The sequence below is a fragment of the Trachinotus anak genome, unplaced genomic scaffold, assembly GCF_046630095.1.
Source record: "Trachinotus anak isolate AG129_WGS33_773 ecotype Australia unplaced genomic scaffold, CSIRO_AGI_Tana_v1 ptg000028l, whole genome shotgun sequence".
NCBI lineage: Eukaryota > Metazoa > Chordata > Actinopteri > Carangiformes > Carangidae > Trachinotus > Trachinotus anak.
Window position 1 is genome coordinate 22,373,465 of NW_027273879.1, and position 21,301 is coordinate 22,394,765.

A 21,301-nucleotide genomic window follows, 5' to 3' on the forward strand; every position below is an offset into this window, starting at 1 on the left:
AAAAATAGCTGCTGAAAGGAGGAGAGAATGAGAAGAGGGAAAGAGGAAGAGGAAGACAGAGGGAAGAGAAGGAAAGAGGAGGAGGAGGAGGAGGAGCAGAAGTAGGAGGAGGAGCAGAAGTAGGAGGAGGAGGAGGAGTCTGTTTGTTGACATCGGACGAAAACGAAAATCAGATGAGTGAAGACTGGTCATAATAACTCCACTTCTCGCCGTCATCGGGACACACAGCCTTGGCGAAAGCTAAGGTAGATCTCCGGCTGCTGAGCCATGCACTCAAACACTGCTGACCACTGTTTATAGCCCGCGTTTCCACACACAGCTTTTAGCTAGCGCTAGCCCAGCCAGCTAAGTTAGCTAAGATCATAGCGAGGAAAGTCATCGTTAGCCACAAGCTAATTTGGACGCTGAAGTGCACTGCTGACACCGTATCGGCAAATGAAAGCTTCATTTAGAATAACAAGTGTTGCTCTTTGTGATTTTGGGTTGTTGTGAGTGAGTAGGCTAACACTTGTTGTGTGCTTGTTAGCAGCTATGACGCGTTAGTGCTGTTAAAGTAAATTATTCCACAGTCTAGCTAGCTAGCTAGCTAGGTTGCTAACTTAGTGACAGTCTGCTATGTCTCCCTGATGTGTGGTTAGCTAACAAACTCGTAGTACAAACCAAAACACAGGAGGCTGGTTACAAGCTCCCGTTTATCAGCTGCAACCTTTCAGCGTATTATTATCATTAAAATAATTGTATTATTAACGATGAAATAAGTTGTTGCAAAGTAAGTAACAATAATTGCTAACAGTAGACATGACAGCTAACTTGGCTAAGTATGCACAGGTCTGCAGTGCCTGCAAATAGGTGGTTAAAAATGGACAAATGGAGTGGTTTCTGATGGCAGTGAGGCCTTATGACAGCAGTATGTTCATCAGTTAATTAAAAATAAAGCAGGCAGGGGACATGCATGATAGAAAATAAGCTGTAACCTCCATTTAATATCTGTGATGCTGCATTTCATTTTCGGATCAGATTCCAATTCTTTAATTCATTGTTTCTCTCTGTGTGATCCTTGCAATCAGTTTTTTTTCTTTATCACATGGTCCCTGGCCAACACATAGGCATATGTATTTATCTATAACATTAATGTTACTTGCAGTGATTGGCAAAGATAGTGGTAAAATGAAACAGACATTAGCTTATTGTGGCATTTACAACTACATGTGCATTATTTGTATTTGAAATTGCTCAGAACCCTTGACTTTGATCCATGCTCGCCTCTTCAGGTCCCCTGCACTGCCCTGTCTTTGATCTAAGCCAGAGGAGAGGAGGCTAACATGGCAGCCAAAGCAGGAGACAACCCTGAGAGCCTCATGACCCTGGCCACGGTCTTCTGCCTGAGGAACCTCAGAAAGACCATGTGCTACCAGGGGTTCAGGAACAAGGTCTGCCTGCGCTCAGACATCTTCCTTCCCAGCGAAATCTGCGACAAGCTGGTCAACACGTATGTGATAGGATACGTCAGGGTGATGTTCACCTAACTTCTGTCAAACTGCCCTGTGTTTGTTACAATTTGCAGATTCTCTATCTATTTTTGTTTGTTTGGTGAAACAGATATATGGAGTTGGTCCACACAGACAGTAACTTTGAACAAGAGGAGAGCTTCTTCCAGCTTTTCTCAGACCCTCGAAGCACCAGACTGACCAGGGTACAGCTGAGAGAAGACTTTGTACGTGACAGAGATCTGGAGGCCATTAGAAAACAGGTAGGATGCCACGTATTAGGCATACTAATTTTCTTAGAATAACCTGATGACACCTCTAGTAGAACATTTTCATTTTCCAGTTCACCTCTGTGGAACATCTCAACTAGAAACAGGAATTCAAAGTGCCTGTAGTCATTTTGTTGTTTTTTTGCAACCTTCATCTTATTTTTTTAGTTTTGACCATTAGACCCTTCAGGTTATGATTAATTCTGTTTATCAACTTAACTATAGAAACACGATGACACTAATAGACTGTGTGTATGAGACGACATAACACAAGCAGTCATATTATTTGAAAATTAAAATGAAGTAGAACCTTAAAATGAAAATCTATTTATATAAATGTTTGTGAAGTCCCTCTGACTGTGAGAGGCTTCAAACAGAGTGCCAAGTCTTTGGAAAGCTGAGGCCTATATAAAAAGGGTCAACTAAGGGGATTCTCTGCTCAGGCAAAAACCCTTTAGCCAGACGTGGAGTTGGTAAAAATGACTGAATTTCAGGTCATCAAAAGGTGAGAGGGGGCTGGGCCAGAAATAATCACCTGCTTCCTGGTGGTTGTCCAGCACACTGTCTTTGAGCTTTGACTGTTAGGGTTAGAACATGAACAATGAGTGCAGACGCAAAGAGGTCGGTGTAATATCCTTCACACAAGCATTTGGATAGCAGAGAGTTTGGCCACCGCCGTGTGCCGAACCAAACTAGGCAGTGGTGAGGTGGAGCCTCATATAGAGACCTCCATCTCTAGCAATCTGCTGTAGCTGAAGATGCAGATTATCAAGAGGTATCAGGCTGATGATCCTGGCACTTGGTCGCCTAAGAAGCGAGGTGGAGGGAACAGTGGAAGATGGGGGCATCTCTCCAGAGGAGGAAGGTCCTGCAAACTCAGGATGTTGAATTTGTCAGTAGAACATTCAGGTGTAACAGGATCCATCATCACAACAATGTCTTCAGTGGTTTTCTTCATCAGTTGATGTGGAGCACACTGTCACCATGTCAGTGTTGGGAATATGAAAGTTTGTGCACTCGTGTTCTGGATGGACTGGACTGAAGAAGAAGAACCACCACCCTTTCACTCCTCAGGGCTTCTCACCTCATGCTGATCTTTTTTTTGTAATTTTTTATTTAGTTTGGAAAAGGCATTTACAAGCAAATATCAGCACAAAAATATAAAATCACTGTTTTCCATAGACCTATTCCCTTTTTCCATTTTCCCCCACTCAGTTGTGCTTACAGGTGATCAAAAGAGTCTGCAGGAGTCATAGTTTGTGTGGTCACCTCATGCTGATCTGTACATTGAAGCGTGGATCCATTTTTCTCTTCCCTGGACATTAAGTCTGTTCTGGTTTTCTGCAGCACCTGGAACTGTCCTCTGTACCTGGGACACCTTGTCCTTGTCCAGAGGTTTGATTAATAAACAGGTGAACAGGCTCCTCTGATTGTTTTAGAAGTCTGCTGACACCTACAAATGAAACTTTTGTCAAAATCACAGTTGGTCTTCCAACATGCTCCTCATCAGTGCTTCAGGACACAGTCCTTCACTGGGTGTGCTGAGAATGAAATACAGCACAGTAGGCATCAGGTTAGGACATTTACAACCTTCAGAACTTCCAGAATCTATACAACATTCAGAACCTTTTGAACCCTCCGAACCATTAGAAACTTTTTAATCTTCAAAACCTTTAGAACATTCAGAACCTTTACAACCTTTAGAACTTTCAGAATCTTTACAATCTTCAGAATTTTTAGAACCTTCAGAACCTTTACAGTCTTTAGAACCTACAGAACATTTCGAATCTTCAGAACATTTAGAACATTCAGAACCTTTAGAACCTTTAGAACCTTCAGAACCTCTCACTGACTTAATCTTGCTCATGTCAGTTAGTTTGGTAAACACTGTCCCCAGTGTCATGAGCCTCTGCCCCGTCCAGCATTAGTCAACATTCACTCAAAGGTAGCAGGTGATGACGACACAAGCTCAAACACTGAGCCCCTGACACTTGGTGACACACTGCCTGCGTTGCGTGCTTGTGGCGGCGCGAGGTGTGAGACACCGATAAGCACCTAAGTAATCGTTCATTAATTGTAATCAGGGTAAAAGTTTGAGGTCATTGTGATATTGATTTGAAGTCATATTTCACTTCTACATCAAACCATTTCACACCAATTGTCATCATAGTTTTGGTTAACTTCTCAACGATTAGAGACCAGAATCTGCCACCTGGGCCACAACCTGGACCTCTATCACTGTTCCTTCCCTTCAGTGCTCAAATGTGGGAATCACTTCATCACACAAACCTCCACAAACTAATGTGAGTGAGATCTGTGTGTTGTCTGGTCCAAACCATTGTGACTTCTCCCTGATGTGTGAGCACACGGAGGAGAGCACGAGTCCAGATCATGTGTACAGCCTTTTGCTGGATTTGCTGGTTGTGAAGAAATGCATTGAACTGTGGACAAAGAGGAAATGCCGGCTTGTTTGGCTGCAGAATCATCCAGCACATTTCCACCTTACAGGAACCCCAGGAACAGAAGACCCTGTGGGATGAGCAGCACATTTGAAGTCTGCAGGTTGAGACTGGAACAAAATGATTTTCAAAATGAGTTTCACCGCCACTGAACTTGAGCGACGTCCTGCTGTTACAAAGGTTCTGAATGAGGATTGTTGGTGAAAGTAGTGGTGCACAACAGGCCAGTCTTGTGACCCATGTTTCTGCACTGATGCCTGTAGTGTAGCTATGCTTCTCATGTACATGTAGAGGAAATGGTTGATGATAATCCAGCAGACCACAGGTTGAGTGTTTCAGATCTATCCACTGCACAATGAGGAGCAGAATGGTCTGAGTCTGAACCCAGTGGCTGCAGTAATTTGACATCACCAAAAAAAAGAGCATTTGATTCTCAGTCTTAGGTGGAGGCATGTCATTCAGACAGCAGACACTGTCCATTCTTCACACTGTGTCACTTCAAGCAGATAGAGCTGTAGCTCTGTGACCACACTCAGCCAGTCTGTGCAGGAGCCCGATACATCAGAATGACAAGCTTCCTTTGATGGAGAAGCCATCAACAAGTCATCAACATGCTGTGGAGCAGGGTCTCCGTGGCGACTGCAAATCTTCCAGATCGTGTTTTATGGCTGCTGCATACACTGTCGGACTTTGGACAAATCCTTCAACTGACCCTGTAAATGTGAATGGATGCTGACAGTCTGGATGCAAAGAAATCAAGTAAAAACTAAACTTAGGTCAGTGAGTGTGCAGTGTGTGTCTGACCCATGGGAGCTTAGTTAGCTGTCATTAACGAACAGCTGGCTTTCTGCATACACCTGTAAAATTTATTTTGAAAGGATAGGACAGTTAATGGAAATGTTATCAAAATCTCAGTGTGGCCAAGTGCAACATTCAAATCACAGAAGCTGCAGAGTTTGTGATGACAGCCCATCAGTGATGCCCCAGCCTATAAATCACATTCTCCAAATGTAAAGGATCAAAAATCACATCATCATTATTTTATATTTTTTCTTAATAAAAAGAAAATTGAAATTTTAAATAACTGTTCAAACTGATATATCAGTCAATAACAATATATCTGTCAATAACAATAATATGATTGTTTTTCATATGGTTCAGCCCTGACTCATTATCACAGTGTTGTGCTTCTCTGTAATGTAGCTCAGTGTCAGTGATGTCACTTACAACTTTCTTTCTCGGCCCTGGACTCAAACCATTTTCTGATGCTCCCCCAAAATATATGTTTAACTAATTAAATTAATATCATAAACGTGAGACGACTAGTTGACCAGGGAAATGTTTGGTCATTGACTGCCCTGATATATTTATAGATATATGTAGTTTTAATTCTCTTGCCAGAAGCTGCTGTTGTTGCCAAGGGTTCTGCAACCAAATATTAAGAAGGCAGCTAATAATTGTGGCGTTAAAATTGGTTAATTTGCTTTTATTTCTGCAGATACTCAAAAATGTTTGTATGGAAATGTATGTACTTGAAATTCAGGGGTGCCAGTAATTTACATCATGACTGTTGTGTGTGTTTAAAAGGCTATAACGCAGTGTACCATTGTAGTTCTCCATGAAACAGGCAGTGAAACACTGGTCCCTCATTTTAAAGCAGGTATTGTGATAAAGTAATTGATCCTGTGTGTCATCCCTGTGGTTGATGCTCAGTAATTATTTGCTCTGTGTGTTTATCCAGGACCTGATTGAGCTCCACCTCACCTACTGCAACAACCTGTGGTCCCGCAGCCTGAAAACACTTACCTGCTTCCGTGAGACCTTGGTGTCTCTTTGTCTGTTCGGCTGCAGCAACATCTTCTACAGGAAGGGCGGCGCTCCGCTCGCCTGCAACGAAGACACCGAGGATGAGGAGGACGAGAGCCCTGCCTCTAGGCAAGCTTTAGAAACGGACTTTAGCTTCCAGGGGTTCAACCGCCTTAGACTGCTCAACCTGGGTGGCCTACCTGACGAGGTGGACACTGAGACCCTGCTCAAACCCCTGAAGTCACTCACCTCACTAGATCTGTCTAATGTACAGTTGCTGGGAACAGCTTTTCTCACCCAATGGAAAGACAGACTGGCCTCTCTGGTCCTCTACAACGTGGACCTGTCTGATGAGTTGGTCACTACAGTGGTGGAGCTTGTTAGTCTCAGGTAAGGAGGGACAGGGCTTTCAGGTCTTTGTAGCCTCATCTCATTCATCAAGTCAAAATGAGATGACCAGTTGAACACATTTATTGACTCATAATGGAGAAAGTCACTGAGATATAAAGGTCTCTAACACTCACCTGACCGTCTAAGATTACACAGATCAAAGTGTGAAGCCACATGGAGCAGATGTTGGAATAAGAGGGCTGTTGAATGCCTCTCAAACCTCTGCAGTTATCAACCTGGCTGTAGCCGTGCTGTCGGCGCTTAGCTGTCCGGTGATGGTTGTTCTGTGCCACCTCCAACCCTCCTTTTCCACCTCCTTCAAAAACACTGCTAATCAAAAAAAAAAAAAATGAACAAGTACTAAACGATACATGTGCTCTAAAGGTTTAACTAAGAAACCTGTAGTCCAACTGTTCCATCTTTCTTCTTCTGCAGTGGCCTGTAGAGGCTCAGAGGGCTGAGGGATAGAACTTCAAATCAATATCATAATTATTTCAAATTACATTACATTAGATTATTTCAATTAAAATTAATAATCAACCACTTTGATGCTTATAGTTCTCTCTCTCTTTATGCTCTCTTCATATTCTCCAATGTGATTGTGTCACACTGATTAAACACATGGGTATAGTTACCTTTGGTCTCTATCCATGTTACATTCACCACTGTCGTTACTCGTGACTGATACGAGGAGGGAGGAGGAGGAGGTGAAGCAGGTGTCTGTCACTGTATCTGTCCGTCCACACTACAACACCACCTCTGAATTTTCAGTGTGTGAGCCCCCAACTTATGACATGAACAGAAGTTGACTGGAGTCAGGATCAGACCTGAACTCAGTCAGACCAGACTGGAGGATTTGGGTCAGATGAGGCCTCACAACAAACACCTCAGAGACTGAGGATGAAGAAGAGTTGATGAAGCTGAAAGGGTCACAGAGTTTAGAGTTTCATCAGTCCACAGTCAGACAAACTGTCTACAGATGGAGATGATTCAGGTCTAGGTTTTAGTTCTGTCCAAAAAAACATCATATACATGCCTCAGGTTAGAGCACTGACACAAAATCCCCCTATTGGAGTGGTCCAGGCAGAGCCCAGACCTGGATCCAGTAGAGCTGCTGTGGACTGAGCTTAGAGACCAGGTGTTATACACACATGTTAAAGGTGGAACTACAATTCTGTTTACATTAACATTTATTTGGCAGATGTTTTTGTCCAAAGGGACTTACAACTTAAAAAATACTGTTTATACATACTGTGGTGCACAGATACAGATGAATGTTTACCCAGTATCTAATGTAACATTTTTACATTAACCTCAAATGTTTGACTCATGGATCAAAATATTTTGCAGGCAGAGGTTGGTCTATGTTCACCCAGCACTTTCCATGGTTTATTGATTTTCCACTTTAAATCATAGTGGATTAAATGACTGTCTGTCCTGATACAGAATTTCTTCCTTCTGCTTGGACAAAAGCAGTTTTTAACTACATTAATGTCTAAATGTGTATGTGGTTCCATTAATAATTTAAAACTGTGTCACTGTCCTTTAAACTTGAGGCATCTCGACATCTCGCGGGAGGGCAGACGGACCTCTAAGTTCAAGATGACCAGGAAGATCCTGACGGCGGTCGTGCAGCGTCTGGTCAACTTGGTGTCACTGGACATCTCAGGTCACATTATGCTGGACAACTGCACAGTTCCACACTTTGAAGAAGCTATGGGGCGACCAAGGTGGGTGACCAGCTGCAGAGTGTACATGGGTACATCTGCTTCAGACAAATTCATTAATGAGCCACGTTGTTCTTTGTTTCAGCATTGAGCCGTGCAAGAGCAGCATCTATCCTTTCCAGGAGCTGAAGAGGCCCCTGCAGTTCCTGGGCTTATATGACACCACTCTCTGTAACGTGACACACATCCCTGCTTATAAGGTGCTGGACACACACACACACACACACACACACACACACACACACACACACACACACACACACACGCGCGCCAGTTTTTAGACAGCTGATATTATATAAACATCACATACCATTGTTTGACTTCTGGACTAGTTGACAGTGGGGGTGATTTGTACAGTGTGAGGTGTTTAAGTCTAATTGGTGACCTGATCCAGCAGAAACAGGGGTGAAAATTAGCGGTTTCACCCGGGTGTTGTGTTTACATTAATGCCGATCAGCTGATGCTGGTGAGTCTTAGCGGGTTTTTGGTGACCTCGGTCTACCTGATATCTGCTCCGTTTTCAGCTTAAAACAACACAGACAAGGGTGAAATTTCAAAATGTAGAACAGTTTTTCTCAGTCTGAGAGTCTAGACCCCTCAAGGGTCTGAAGAGGAATTTTAAGGTCACCAAGGGAACTAAGGGGATAAGAAAAGTTAATAATCACCTGCTCAGGACTCTCTAAATCCCTAACGTGAAACAGTCCAAGAAGGAAAAATCAGTCTTTGATTGGTCTATCAAAGGTGACACCTGTCATGATGTCACACTGTGTGTCATGAACACACAGTGTGACCAATAACTTCAGCCTGACACTATTCAGACACTCACCTGTTAGTAAACTGGTAAACTCTCCCTTTATGGGATTAAAAAAGTGTGTGCGTGCGTGCGTGCGTGCGTGCGTGCGTGCGTGCGTGCGTGCGTGCGTGCGTGCGTGCGTGTGTGTCTGGTCTTTTCAGGTGACTGGATCAAAGAATGAAGACCAGGTCCTGAATGCTATTGAGGCTTACACAGAGTTCCGTCCTGAGCTGGCCCACAGAGCCATCAATCAGCTGTTTGACATTGCTAGGATACAACACTGCAGCCAGCTGCTCCGAGCTCTGCAGGTATGCCTGTCACTGGTGTTGGTGTTTGATGGAGGTGATCGTGATTCTGGATGTTACACCTGTAACTCTTTCTCATACCTCTCCTGTAAACTCTCTGTCTGCGTCTCAGCTCGTCATAGCAGCGCTGAAGTGTCATAAATATGATAAGAGCATCCAGGTGACCGGCAGCGCCGCTCTGTTCTACCTGACAAACACAGAGTACCGCAGTGACCAGAGTGTGCGGTTGCGCAGAGAGGTCATTCAAGTGGTGTTAAATGGAATGGAGCACTATCAGGAGGTTACTGTGAGTACTGTCTGGATTCATCATCATCTCTTGCCTCACCCAGGTCACGTGTGACTATTATGTTTCGACCTCCTGCATATCCAGGTATTAGATACCATCTCTGCGGTCGCCACAAATTCATAGAACCTTAGTTATATGTGTGACATGAGGTATTTGTGTTGCATCATTGTAAAGCAGCGATTTTATTTGGAGTCTGAATGCTCCATCCCAGGCAGAGCAGTTGGCCTTGGTTAAGAGGGAGCGTGTTACACTCATACTGTTGTATGACAGTAGAAATAGAGCCTGTGCCATGTGACTGGCTGCTCTGAAACAAATGATCAAAAGAGTTTTACTTGACACACATGCTTCACCAAAATGGAGTCTCTACATTTAACCACCCTCCTAACCAGTGGCACCAGTGTCCCATCATATTCATAAAGATCAGTGCAGCGTCTATAAAACGTTGGCCCTGAAACAACCATTTCCTCACAGTCTACATGCAGATTAACAGAGTAACACCATCAAATCGCACAACTTTTTGGTTGTGTCACCGAGTATCTAAAACTGTCATTAAAGTTAAAGTTAACTTAAAGTTACTGCTTGTTCATATTTGTACTTTTTCTATGTATCTTTGATCAGTTTATCATTTAAATTGAAAATGTTTGCCAGCCTGTACAGCTGCCAGTCCTTGTTATACTTATATAAAAACAGTAAAAATAAATTATATACTGTACTTGTTTATAGAATTTATTCAGTAAAAAAAGGGGCTTGTAGAAATAAATGTTTATATTATTTAGAGTAGGATTTCAAAAAGTGCAGTTCTCTCTGCTCCTGGATCAATACTAACCAGGTCTAGGCTCCAGGTCAAAGCTGATACTAACTTCTGCAGTAACACAGGATTTTGTGTTTTATGGTTAAAATGTTTATTTTGGTTTGTTGATCTTTTGTCTTCACTTTAATGTTGAAGTTTTTTTTCTGTTGATCAGTATCAAAAAATCTAATTACAAAGACTCTCTGTGTATGTGTGTGTGTGTTTGTGAGTGAGAGGAAGAAGTAAGTTAAATAATGATGATCATACCAGCTGTTGGGCCTGTTTGATCCAGACTAGAGAGTCTTCAGTTATTACCCCTCCTCTGTTTGACTTGGTGCCCCCCGTGTCCCTCCCCAGGTCCAGAGGAACTGCTGCCTGACGCTGTGTAACTTCAGTATCCCAGAGGAGCTGGAGTTCCAGTACAGTCGGGTCAACCAGCTGCTGCTGAAAATCTTGGAGCCGGCGCGGCAGGACGAGTCCATCCAGAGAATCGCTGTTCACCTCTGCAATGCTCTGGTCTGTCAGGTGGACAACCATCACAAGGAAGCTGTGGGGAAGATGGGCTTTGTGAAGGTGATAAACTCTCTCCTCCTCCTGACAGATGTCCATGATAACAGCTGTTCTTTGTTGGGACAGTTATGAGACTATAAAGATCTGCAGGAATAAGTCTTAAAACCACAATCACTTCCTGTCCCCTGTTCCTGAGTCTCTGGTTGTTTGACTGTGTTTCTGGTTGATGACTGAAATCAGGTCTGTGTTTAACAGCAGCTCAAGACATTTTCAGGTTTGATTCTCTGACATCAAATCTGTCAATAAATCCCCCAGTCCTGATTCTTGAAGCTTCTCCGTCTGTTAAAAAAGGCTGTTAAAAAAGTGTCTAAATGAGACGACAGAGGTTGTCAAGGACATTAAACGTCATCAGTCCAACATGAAAATTGATCAACTCACCAGTCCACCTTTACAGCCTCACAAGGACAGGGGTGTAACTCAAAAGTTAGAGTGCAGGTCAAAAAAGATCTCTGAGTGTCAGGTTCTGAGCACTGACAGCACAAAAAACACGTTCTCAACAGAGTCGGTCATGGCCAGATTATCCTGTAACACCTCTGGGAGTAACTGGGACTCAGAGAACCACACAGGTGGCAGAGTTGAAGTCAAAACAGCAGAATCTTAACAGAGGTAGTCGCTCTGATCCAGAGAAACTGGGGCGGACGAGGAGCAGACCCCGCCAGCAAAGTCATAAACCACTATTAAACATGAAGAGATACAGAGACAGTCTGGGTGAGGACAAAGGGGATTAGGGCAATATTTAAACAGGTTGGACTGGCAGGAAATGCAGGGGCAGGTAAGTAGGCGGGGACCAGGTGAGAATGGTCAACATGACAGTAAACACACGAGGACAGGAAGTGAAATGACAGATAAATGTGAGAAGAATAAACTGATGCAGTGCTGGTCAAACCATCAGCATTGAGCTGGGTCTAGTTGTGTCGTAGTGTTATTGATTGATTATTGGTTTTATTCTTTTCTCATTTTCAGACAATGTTGAATTTAATTCAGAAGAAGCTACAGGACAGAATGGTGAGTCTGAGTTTATTCCTGCAGCTTCTCAGTGTCAAACTTCACTGCTGTGTAGACACAAATCTAAAAGGAGAACTTTATTAGGGCGAGTATTATGACAATGATTACTAAGGCTGTGTGTGTGTTTGTGTCCCCTCAGTGTGACCAGGTGATGGAGTTCTCCTGGAGCGCTCTGTGGAACATCACTGATGAGACACCTGACAACTGTCAGATGTTCCTCAACTGTCGGGGGATGAGTCTGTTTCTGGAGTGTCTGCAGGTGAGTCCTCAGTCCCAGTCTGAAACCACAGACATCCACGAGTAGTTACAGGTTGACACCTCTCCTCTCCTCTCCTCTCCTCTCCTCTCCTCTCTCTTTGATCTCAATCCAGGAGTTTCCAGACAAGCAGGAGCTTCACCGCAACATGCTGGGGCTTCTGGGAAATGTTGCTGAGGTCAAAGCTCTGAGGCCACAGCTGCTCACCCCACAGTTCATCACTGTGTTCAGGTGAGAGAACAGTGGTCAGTGTATCTGTCATCAGTCGAACTGTATGGACCTATAGAGACTTATCATCAAATGTCTTTCAAACAGCAGAGGATCTTCATCACTGCTGTTTGACTCAGAGCTCATGATGATAACTACTACACACAAAGCTACTGTGATGTTGTCTTCAATGTGACACACATGAACAATGGAGGATACCACAGGGAAAGTGACCAGAGAAACATCTCCCCCTCCCCCCTGCCCCAGTGTGGTTGAACAAGCAGAACAGTAACTGACAGAGAGGGAACAGCTTCAGTGAGCGGGGTTCAGTCGCTTGGTTGGTTCAAAATCCTGGGTTTGTTCAGAAGTTCCTGTCTTACACAGTGATGATCCTGTCTGACCAGTCTGCAGTGTCGTCACCTCAGCTCACTACACAGTGAGGTGGAGCAGGTCACTGTCAAAGTGATCAGTGGAGAGTGTGTTGGTGCATCAACACTGACTTGACAATGCCGTCAAGTCAGTGTTGATGCAGTGTTGCAGTGTTGTCTAACATACAGTTGTGCCGATGAGCTCGGTGATAGATGATCATCAGAGCAAGTGCCAATAGCTTTGGCCTTTACCAATGTCAAGATGATAATTTCTCTCCGCGCCGGCGACAGTCAGGAATGGAGGCGTGTTGTCTTCAGGTAGCCCTTACATCTGTGTCATTCTCATGGACACAATATCTCAGTAACGCCATGATGGAACTTCTTCAAGTCTGGTACAAACATGGACTTAAGGACAAACTGATTAGATTTTGGTGGTCAAAGGTCAATAATCATTTATTCATTTACATGAAGCCAAAAAAAAAAAAAAAAAAAAAAAATCATCTGTTTTTTTTTCTTTGTGTCCCCCAACCCCCTCTCTCCCACCCCCACCCCCACCCCACTCCACTCTGTGATGCTCTGACAGTAATCTGCTGGACAGTAAGGCAGATGGGATCGAGGTGTCGTACAATGCCTGTGGTGTGCTGTCACACATTATGTTTGATGGGCCGGAGGTTTGGTCGATGGACGAGCCACGAAGAGACACGGTGATGGACAAGATGTGGGACGCCATCCAGAGCTGGGATGTCAGCTCCCGTCGCAACATCAACTACAGGTTCTGTCCAGTGTCTTTGCTGAAGTCGTATCAGCTTTATTTTTAACGATTCAGTATAGTTTTATAGTAGGTGTTTATGTGCTGCCATAGTTAGAATAGACTTAAATGACAATTGATTATATCTAATGTTGCGATATTTCCATTTTTATGTGATAATGTTCATAATTTAAAAAAAAAAAAATCTGTACCAACTGTACCAAACTTAAATTAGCTGATTTTGTTGAATGTCAGATATTATTGGTCGGTGTCTGCTTCCTCTACTGTTTGATGAGAGGGCTATGAGCTCTGTGGGACCTGAGGTTTTAAATGGAGTTGGTCTCTCAGGTCATTCGAACCCATCCTGCGACTGCTGCCCCAGAGCATCTCTCCAGTCAGTCAGCACTGGGCCACGTGGGCTCTCTACAACCTGGTGTCAGTTTACCGTGAGTATCTGCTGATCTGAACGCTTTCACACTCGGCACCACATTCAGTCAGAAGTGACCTGAAAACTCTGACACTGGTAACTGTAAATTTGAGTTTCACTAGCAAGCTGATATTAGACCAGAATAAGACACTAATGCATTTTTCTGTACTGTCTGGTGATAATTTAACATTTCTCTCATTATCCACTGTGTTCCTACATCTCCTTTTCTCTTTCACTTGTCAGGCTGCTTGTTGTGGTGTTATACTCACTGCCTTTTTTCACTGCGGTTGTGCCTTATGTAGTAATACAGGTGTAATTCTCACAGTCTTTCTCTTTCATTCATTTTTGTGCTGCAGCGAGTAAATACTGTCCTCTGCTGATAAAAGAAGGAGGAATAAGTCTCCTGGAGAAGGTTCTGGAACTGGACAGTTCACATCCAGAGACCAAGGACATGGCCAGGTAGGACTGACGTCTCTCTGTACAAGCTTCAACCTCACCTCTGTGTACTCCTCACACTTGTTAGCTCTCTGTAGCTGGCTGGAAGATTGTGTTTGCCAGGTTAAAGAAGTTTACATAAGACTGATGATGTTGATTGAGTGATAGACCACGCAGCAGTGTGAAGAATGAATCTTCCTGGTTTTAGATTCTCTCTGTTGTATTTAGTAAAGACTGTGATAAGAAGTCTTGGTCCAGAGCTGGCAGATGTCAGTCATGTATTAATGCTGCACTGATCTAAACACACAGACACACGTCAGGTCACTTTTTAGTCCAGAGACAGAAACATTATCCATGGTTTCCTCTTAGTTCAGGTCTGTTTCATGTTCACACAAATTTTCTGTCTGAAAAACGTAGTTTATTTTGTAGGAAAAGATATCAGCATTGTCTTCACTGTGACTGATGGAGCGAGAGAAATGTTCGGCTGTAGCAGCAGACAGAGCACGTGTATCTGAACACACACGTGTGTGAGGTTGTCCTCCATAGTTAGTGTGTTACCTGAAGTAGATTCAGATCAGCTGAAAGTTAGGAGAGGCAGCAGGAGCAGAGTGATAAGCTGATGTGTTCAGGGTCCAGCAAAAAAAAAGTGTTTTAGACACTTTTAAAAGACGCCACTGAAACGATCCAGTGTCTGTTTAAATGTTTGCTTCATTAGAATATGTTCAGAGCTTTATCTTCCCGTCAAAACAAAGTGAAGTTCAGCTCCTTCTGATTCTCTCAGCTGACCTGCAGCGTAATACTGTGCATGTTATAAGTGAATACTTAAACAGATGCTGGATTGTTTGAGAAGCGTCTTTTAAAAGCATGTAATTTCTGATGTCCCTGAACACAGCAGCTCATCACTCATAGTGTGTTAGTGTGTCTGTTCCTGCTGCCTCTCCTAACTGATCTGAATCTGCTGCAGGTAACACACTGACTGCACATGACCACTTTACACAACCCCACTGTCACTTTAAGTCCCAGATTCTGTCCCAGAAGCCCTTGGACCTGACATTGTTTTCATGTTTTCAGGAAAGTGATGGAGCAGTGTGTAAGCTTCAAAGAAGACCCCATGGAGACAAATCATGGACAGGAGGTAAACTATGGACAGAGAGGTTGACCCCCCAGGAGCCATGATTCCCAGCAAACATCAAGCAAACCAACCTAAGGCCCCACCCACCATCATCACCACAAGGGTCAATTGTGTGCATTCTTCTTCTTCTTCTTGTTTTGTAGAGCTGAGTCTCTGACCCTGTTTGCAGCAGTTTGGACAGAACCTTAATCTCTGACACGTAGGACCTGAGTTCTGGTGCATGGAGTTTTGTTGTGAGGGTGATTACCTTTGCTGCACATACACATCTCTTCTGTTAGGACGGGTTTGTGGGGGTGGTTGACTGTTATCTGTGTGTGTGTGTGTGTGTGTGTGTGTGTATGTATGTGTGTGTGTGTGTGTGTGTGTGTGTGTGTGTGTGTGTGTGTGTGTCAAAGACTTGACAACAGATCAAAACAGTGGGAGTGATGCTCGACTCTCAGTGGAGGGAAACTGAAGCCCTCCTCAGCTCTCCGCTGTATAACTGTGTGTTTGATGAACAGCTGAAGGCCATGTAGTGTCCTGCTCTGCCCTTAGAGGTCACAACTCTCACTGCTCTCTCACATTCACTCATGCTTGTGGGGGCCACGGAGCTGCCTCAGATGTACAGTGAATATTAGCCATTATGGGTGTGTAAGCTGCAGACAAGCATCACACTGATGTTGGCGGGAGGCAACTTTCCAGACCTTGTGGCACAACGATGGACTTGTTTGTTAAATATGTAAATATTCAGTTTGTCTCATCCTTTTACTGTGTGTATGTTTTATAATATAACTGTAAACACTCATGACTTTACTCTGTATTTAAATTTGTTTAGGTTTGGCTGACACATGGTCAGTGCTCAGAACACCCACTCATCCAGTCAGCCTGTCGAATTCCAGGATGGATTTAGGTTTGGTTCAACCTGCCTCTTGTTTCTATTGTCTGGCATTTTAACCTGATTCTGCTGAGCCTTCATACTGGAAGCAGAGGTGAGAAAACACCCAGAGAATTAACACCGTATGGCCAAAAGTATGGGGACACTTTAGACCACAGTGTTGTGGTCGAAGCTGACTGGCCTGCACAGAGCAGGGAGCTCAGATCTTATCACCTGACATCAGTGCTGTACCTCACTGATGTGTCTGAATCACTGGAGGTGGAGGTAAAGAAGGAGGCTGCAGATTTAGTCTTACACTCCTGAAACCACGTCACAATTTAAAGAAGTTATACTTAAGTTTTGCTATTGCTACATAGCTAGCGTTAGCATTAGCAGCTGTTTACTTACCAGTCTGGCCAAGAGCTTCAGGCATTGTTGCATTTCCAAGACCAGAGTTTAAAATGCATCCTCTAAGCAGCTCTTCCTTCAGACTGGAGGCTACAGCGATGAGACGCTCCAACCAAGTCAGGGCTAGCTGGTTAGCATGCTAACTTCAGTAGAAGAAAAGAAGTGATATAAATAGAAGCAAATCAACAGGGTTTGTTTCCATCTCTGGAGACAGCGACTCACAATGTTTCTTCTAGACTGGGAACTAGGTAACTGTTTATGCTAACGTAGCCATGTAGCAATAGAAAAACTCACATACAGCTCCTTCAAGAAAAAGAATCGATGCAACAAAGCCAGAGATATCATCCTTTTTATTCCACCTATCAAGACCTTGCTCCTAACTACCCACAATTCAACTTGATCATCAACAGTCTAGTTGGTCTAGTCTAGTGAGGAGCAGGCTTCCTGACACCTGGAAACACTTTGATTTAGAAAGTTCCAGTTTCAGGATCCACAGCCTTTGTTTGGGTTTCCACATACTTTCGGCAATATAGTGTTAATCACCTTTCCATCTCCAGACTGAGGTCTTTACTTTCTGTCCCTTCGTGCAGCCTAGAGTCTACACACTGGTTGGTAGAGAGGCCTCTGCAGCTTTATCAGAAAAATTACTGGTTACCTGGAGTGTTACAGATGTCAGAGGCTTTGATGAGAGACGTGACTAAAATCTACATGAACGTCACAGACAGCATCTGCTCTGACTCCAGCTCCTCTGTGATTCCAGGGGTCAGGTGTGATGCCAGATAATAGCAGAGACAGGGATGAAAGAAAGAGTTGTCCTTTAACCCCTGACGACTTGTCACTTCCACTGGTCGGTCAACGTGCTGCTAAGTTACTGCTTCACTTAAACCACAACACTTTTCTCTTAAAAAGCTGATGGGAGAAAAATAAAAGGGTGTGTTCATGTGTATATTCAAAGCTGAAACTGGAATGATGTGTTCAGGAAGTGGTGTCTCAGACAGATGGTTTCCTCCTTGCAGAGAGAGAGAGTGATGGACTGTTCACTGTTTGACTGTGTGAAGCTCTCACCTTTGATTTGACCCAACTTGTTCAGGCTCAACGTGACTTTCAAACTCTGACTTGATTCACTGTCACCTCACAGAGCCTGCGGTGTTTTCTTCGTTTACACCTGTACATGGAGGTTCTAACACGAACATTTGGCCTCATGAAAAAAACACATATTCTTCTCCTGAACCTGTCTCATTTTAGCATCAAACTCTCTGCACTACACTAACCTGTAGTAAATTGCTTATTTCAGTCTGATGAATGCCACCTGTTCATTTGATCTTTAACATAATCAACTCCCTAAAACTGATCATATAAGATGACCTGTTTCACTCTGTCAGTGGGAAACAGGTTTCATTCACAAATCTGTCACCAAAGAGTAAAAAATATAAAGTTGAACACTTTTTAAAAAAGTAAAACAGTCCATGACTAACATGAGAGGTGGTTACGAGCGCATGACAGATAAGAGAATATCATATCCAGCAGTAGGTGATGTCGATGTGTGATGATCCATGAGTGTATTTTATTTTAGTATCATATTTAAACTCATTCAAATGTTTGTTCCTCTGTGTAGAGGAGCAGACTTTCATTCATGGCTAGAAAAAAACCTTTAGTTGCTGAATCTCACATGGTACAGGCCACTTCAGACCACATCTGTCTGTTCAGCTCCTGTGTCAGGCCTCACTCTGTTTCTCTGAAACACTTTCAAAGTCAGTTTAAAAATACACACACAGAGACATACACACACTATTTATACAACACACTTCACAGAAAAGAGCTTTACAAGGCAAAGAAAAGTACTGGAAGAACATTAAAAACAAAAAATAAAAACCAGAATAAATCAGTTAAGAAACAATAAAAAGAATAAAATACACAAAATGAAAATAAAATCCAAACGGACAGTAGTCAAGTGGAGACACAGTCACTCTAATTTGTTATAAGTTTCCCCAAACTCGACAAAGAATAAATAATAAAGTTTTTAATTTTAAGGTTCAAGATGAGACATTGATCATCATCAGGAAGTTGGTTCTGTGTGAGAACAGAACAGCAGCTGAGAGCAGCTTCACCATCAGGTTCTGAGCAGTTCTACCAGCTCACTGATAAAGACCTACATAACCCTACTGGGTTTATGTTCTCCAGGTGATCAGAAGTATTACGGGTGAGCAGCACTTTTAAATGTGAGGTAACTGGTAGCCAGTGTAAAGATAAAGAACAGCAGTGATGTGCTCACGTCTCCTGGTTCTCGTTAGAACCAGTGAGTGTCTCTGGATCAGATCTGCATCAGTTTAGACACCAAGATTTCTAACTTGTGTAGCTCTGGAACCGAGCTGAGCGATAACTTTACTTCTTCACCTCCTGTTGCCCAACACAGTGATTTCTGTCCTGTCACTTGGTTAAAGAGCAACGTAAACCTGAGTGTCATCTGCGTAGTGTAGCATGTACATGCTCAGTGGTCCAAGAATCGAACCCTGGGGGACTCCACGGCCCCGTCACCTAGATATGATCTGAACCAACTGTGACTGATCACCTGAACTTTACTTTATCTCCATTGGTTCTCAGCTCCCCTGCTTCTTTTTCTTATATAGTGTTTGTTGTTTCAGTAACAGGAGAAATCAACATGTCAAAGAAAACCCAGAAATGCTCAGAAAGGCATCTGTCTGCTAATAATCAGGCCCAGAGTGGGCCCTCAATCATGTGTGGGCCTTTTCACAGGCTGCGTCAGACCCTGCCAGATCCATTGTGGAAATGCACAAAAAGTTTACTGTTTTAATTCCTTGTTTTAATATTTAAATCATGAAAAGTGCAGACTTGTGTTTGAGTTGTTGTCAGTTCACTCTCAAGCTGTGTGGTCGACCTCAGGAGAGTTGAGAGCAGTGAACACAGCAGGAGCTTTGACTCTCAGACGAACATAAAGTGAAATAATTTACAGTCTGAATCAAACAGAGCCTGGTTCCTATTTAGTGAAGGAAAAAAATCATACTATGAAATGATATGAAATTATGAAATAATTTTACTGATGGTTGTAATTATGTTTTTACAGCAACTATTATCTCTGTTATTCATCTATTCTTAAATGAAACTTTTAATTGCGTGAAAACTGAAAGATGTGAACATCTCAAGTTCCCAGAGCCCAAGGTTTTTTGTTTGGTCCCAGAGAGATTCATTTTGTAATGATATTAACAGAGAAAATGATTAATTATCAAAAATGTTGCAGATTAAGTTTCTGTCAGTCGACACAGATTCATTTATTCACTGTGTTTAAACAGAGTTTATTTTAGTGCATGGTTGCCACTGTGATTGAATTGGACTTTGATAAATGAGCAGTTGGATTAGGGATGAAACTCACTTCACCTCCAGTAGTGAAGATGACAGGATCTGGATGGAGGGTGGGACCAGGAATCTCTGCTCCTGGTCCAGGGATTCTGAGACTTTAAACTTGCTGATCCACTCTCAGTCATTTTCTCCTGCAGCTGTGGACTCAGACATGTTGCACAGTGCTTTGCCACCAAAACACACTGACACCACAGTGTGCGTAGCTCCAGCTGGTTCTCAGTGTCAATTAGAGACGATGTTGATGAGTGATGTCTAACTGATCTTGTATAAGCTATTTAATATCAGTTGTATTGGCTTTGACTTTCTGGTTGTCATGTACAGTTTTTCTTTGTGCGTTTGTGGGGATGTGATCAGTACAGTTGTGTTTTTTTTTTTCTCACAGTCACAGTGTACAGTGGTGTGAGATGAGAAACTTCATCGGAGACTCACTGAATGTTTGTGTCTGGAGTTGGGGATTTCACATGTGGTCAGAAGAAAATCTGTTGTGAGTCTTCAGCTCTTTACAGGTGTAAAGATCCTGGTAGTGGAGGTGTGAACTTCCTGTAGAGAACACAGGTGATCTTCTTCATAATCTCCAGCACTTCTCTCTGGTTTGAACTCATTGTCTTGGTTATTTTCTGTGAAGAAAGATCATCTTCAGTGCGTGTCGCTGCTGTGGGCTGTTGACTCTTCTGATTATTTATAAAGATGTATGTGCTGAAAATGAGAAATGAAAAAAAGTGAAATTCTTCAGGAGAACTGCTGTGTCACAAACGGTTTCAAGTGTCATCTACTAATTCATCATGTTTCTGTCAACACTCTGTTGATGATTTCTTTTGTAACTGCTGATTTGTGTGAAGAACATTTGATCCAGTGTGGAGCTGCAGTTTTTCCTGATCTGAAATAGAACCAGGCCATTAGTGTAAAGGTATGAATAAGCAATAAAAATGGAGTGGTAAAAACGTCACCGTGTTGTTTCTCTTTTCACTGCAGCTTGTTAAATTGTGAGCAGGTCATTTGTGTTGGGGAAAGGACAGAACCACACACTGTAAATACAGATGGGCGGAGCCTCTGTGACATCACCCTCAGGTTTCTGAAGCTTAGAGTCATGGATGTATTATAAGACCTGGACACGGCGCCGCCGCTCAGCCATGGATGTATTATAAGTATTATAAGGTCTTATAATACATCCATGGCTCAGCCTTGCAGCCAATTGTTTCCAGTGG

At 43.0% G+C, this 21,301-nt stretch overlaps 1 protein-coding gene across 3 annotated transcripts; it reads left to right on the forward strand.

Annotated features, from left to right (window-relative positions):
• Positions 1 to 87: 87 nt before the first annotated feature.
• On the forward strand, positions 88 to 21,042 carry zer1 (zyg-11 related, cell cycle regulator). Of its 3 annotated transcripts, XR_011686246.1 has the most exons (17): positions 88 to 245; positions 1,272 to 1,489; positions 1,600 to 1,750; positions 5,957 to 6,411; positions 7,968 to 8,141; positions 8,224 to 8,338; positions 9,093 to 9,239; positions 9,349 to 9,522; positions 10,670 to 10,885; positions 11,846 to 11,887; positions 12,027 to 12,146; positions 12,259 to 12,374; positions 13,302 to 13,490; positions 13,815 to 13,912; positions 14,250 to 14,352; positions 15,400 to 19,023; positions 19,135 to 21,042. XR_011686246.1 is itself a non-coding variant. In XM_071465372.1 (16 exons), exons 2-16 carry the CDS (start codon positions 1,323 to 1,325, stop codon positions 15,485 to 15,487), a joined length of 2,355 nt encoding a protein of 784 aa, XP_071321473.1. In that variant the 5' UTR covers positions 88 to 245; positions 1,272 to 1,322; the 3' UTR covers positions 15,488 to 21,042. The 3 variants fall into 3 exon arrangements, 2 of the variants coding, with proteins under 2 accessions (XP_071321473.1, XP_071321474.1); XM_071465372.1 differs by having other exon boundaries at positions 15,400 to 21,042; XM_071465373.1 differs by lacking the exon at positions 88 to 245 and adding an exon at positions 340 to 492 and having other exon boundaries at positions 15,400 to 21,042.
• The last annotated feature ends 259 nt before the right edge of the window (positions 21,043 to 21,301 follow it).

Coding starts and splice junctions, on each gene's coding strand:
- zer1 (XM_071465372.1), top strand. CDS start 1,323: ATGGCAGCCAAAGCAGGAGACAACCCTGAGAGCCTCATGACCCTGGCC. Junction 9,523..10,669: donor AGCACTATCAGGAGGTTACT/GTGAGTACTGTC, acceptor GTCCCTCCCCAG/GTCCAGAGGAACTGCTGCCT. Junction 10,886..11,845: donor GGAAGATGGGCTTTGTGAAG/GTGATAAACTCT, acceptor TCTCATTTTCAG/ACAATGTTGAATTTAATTCA.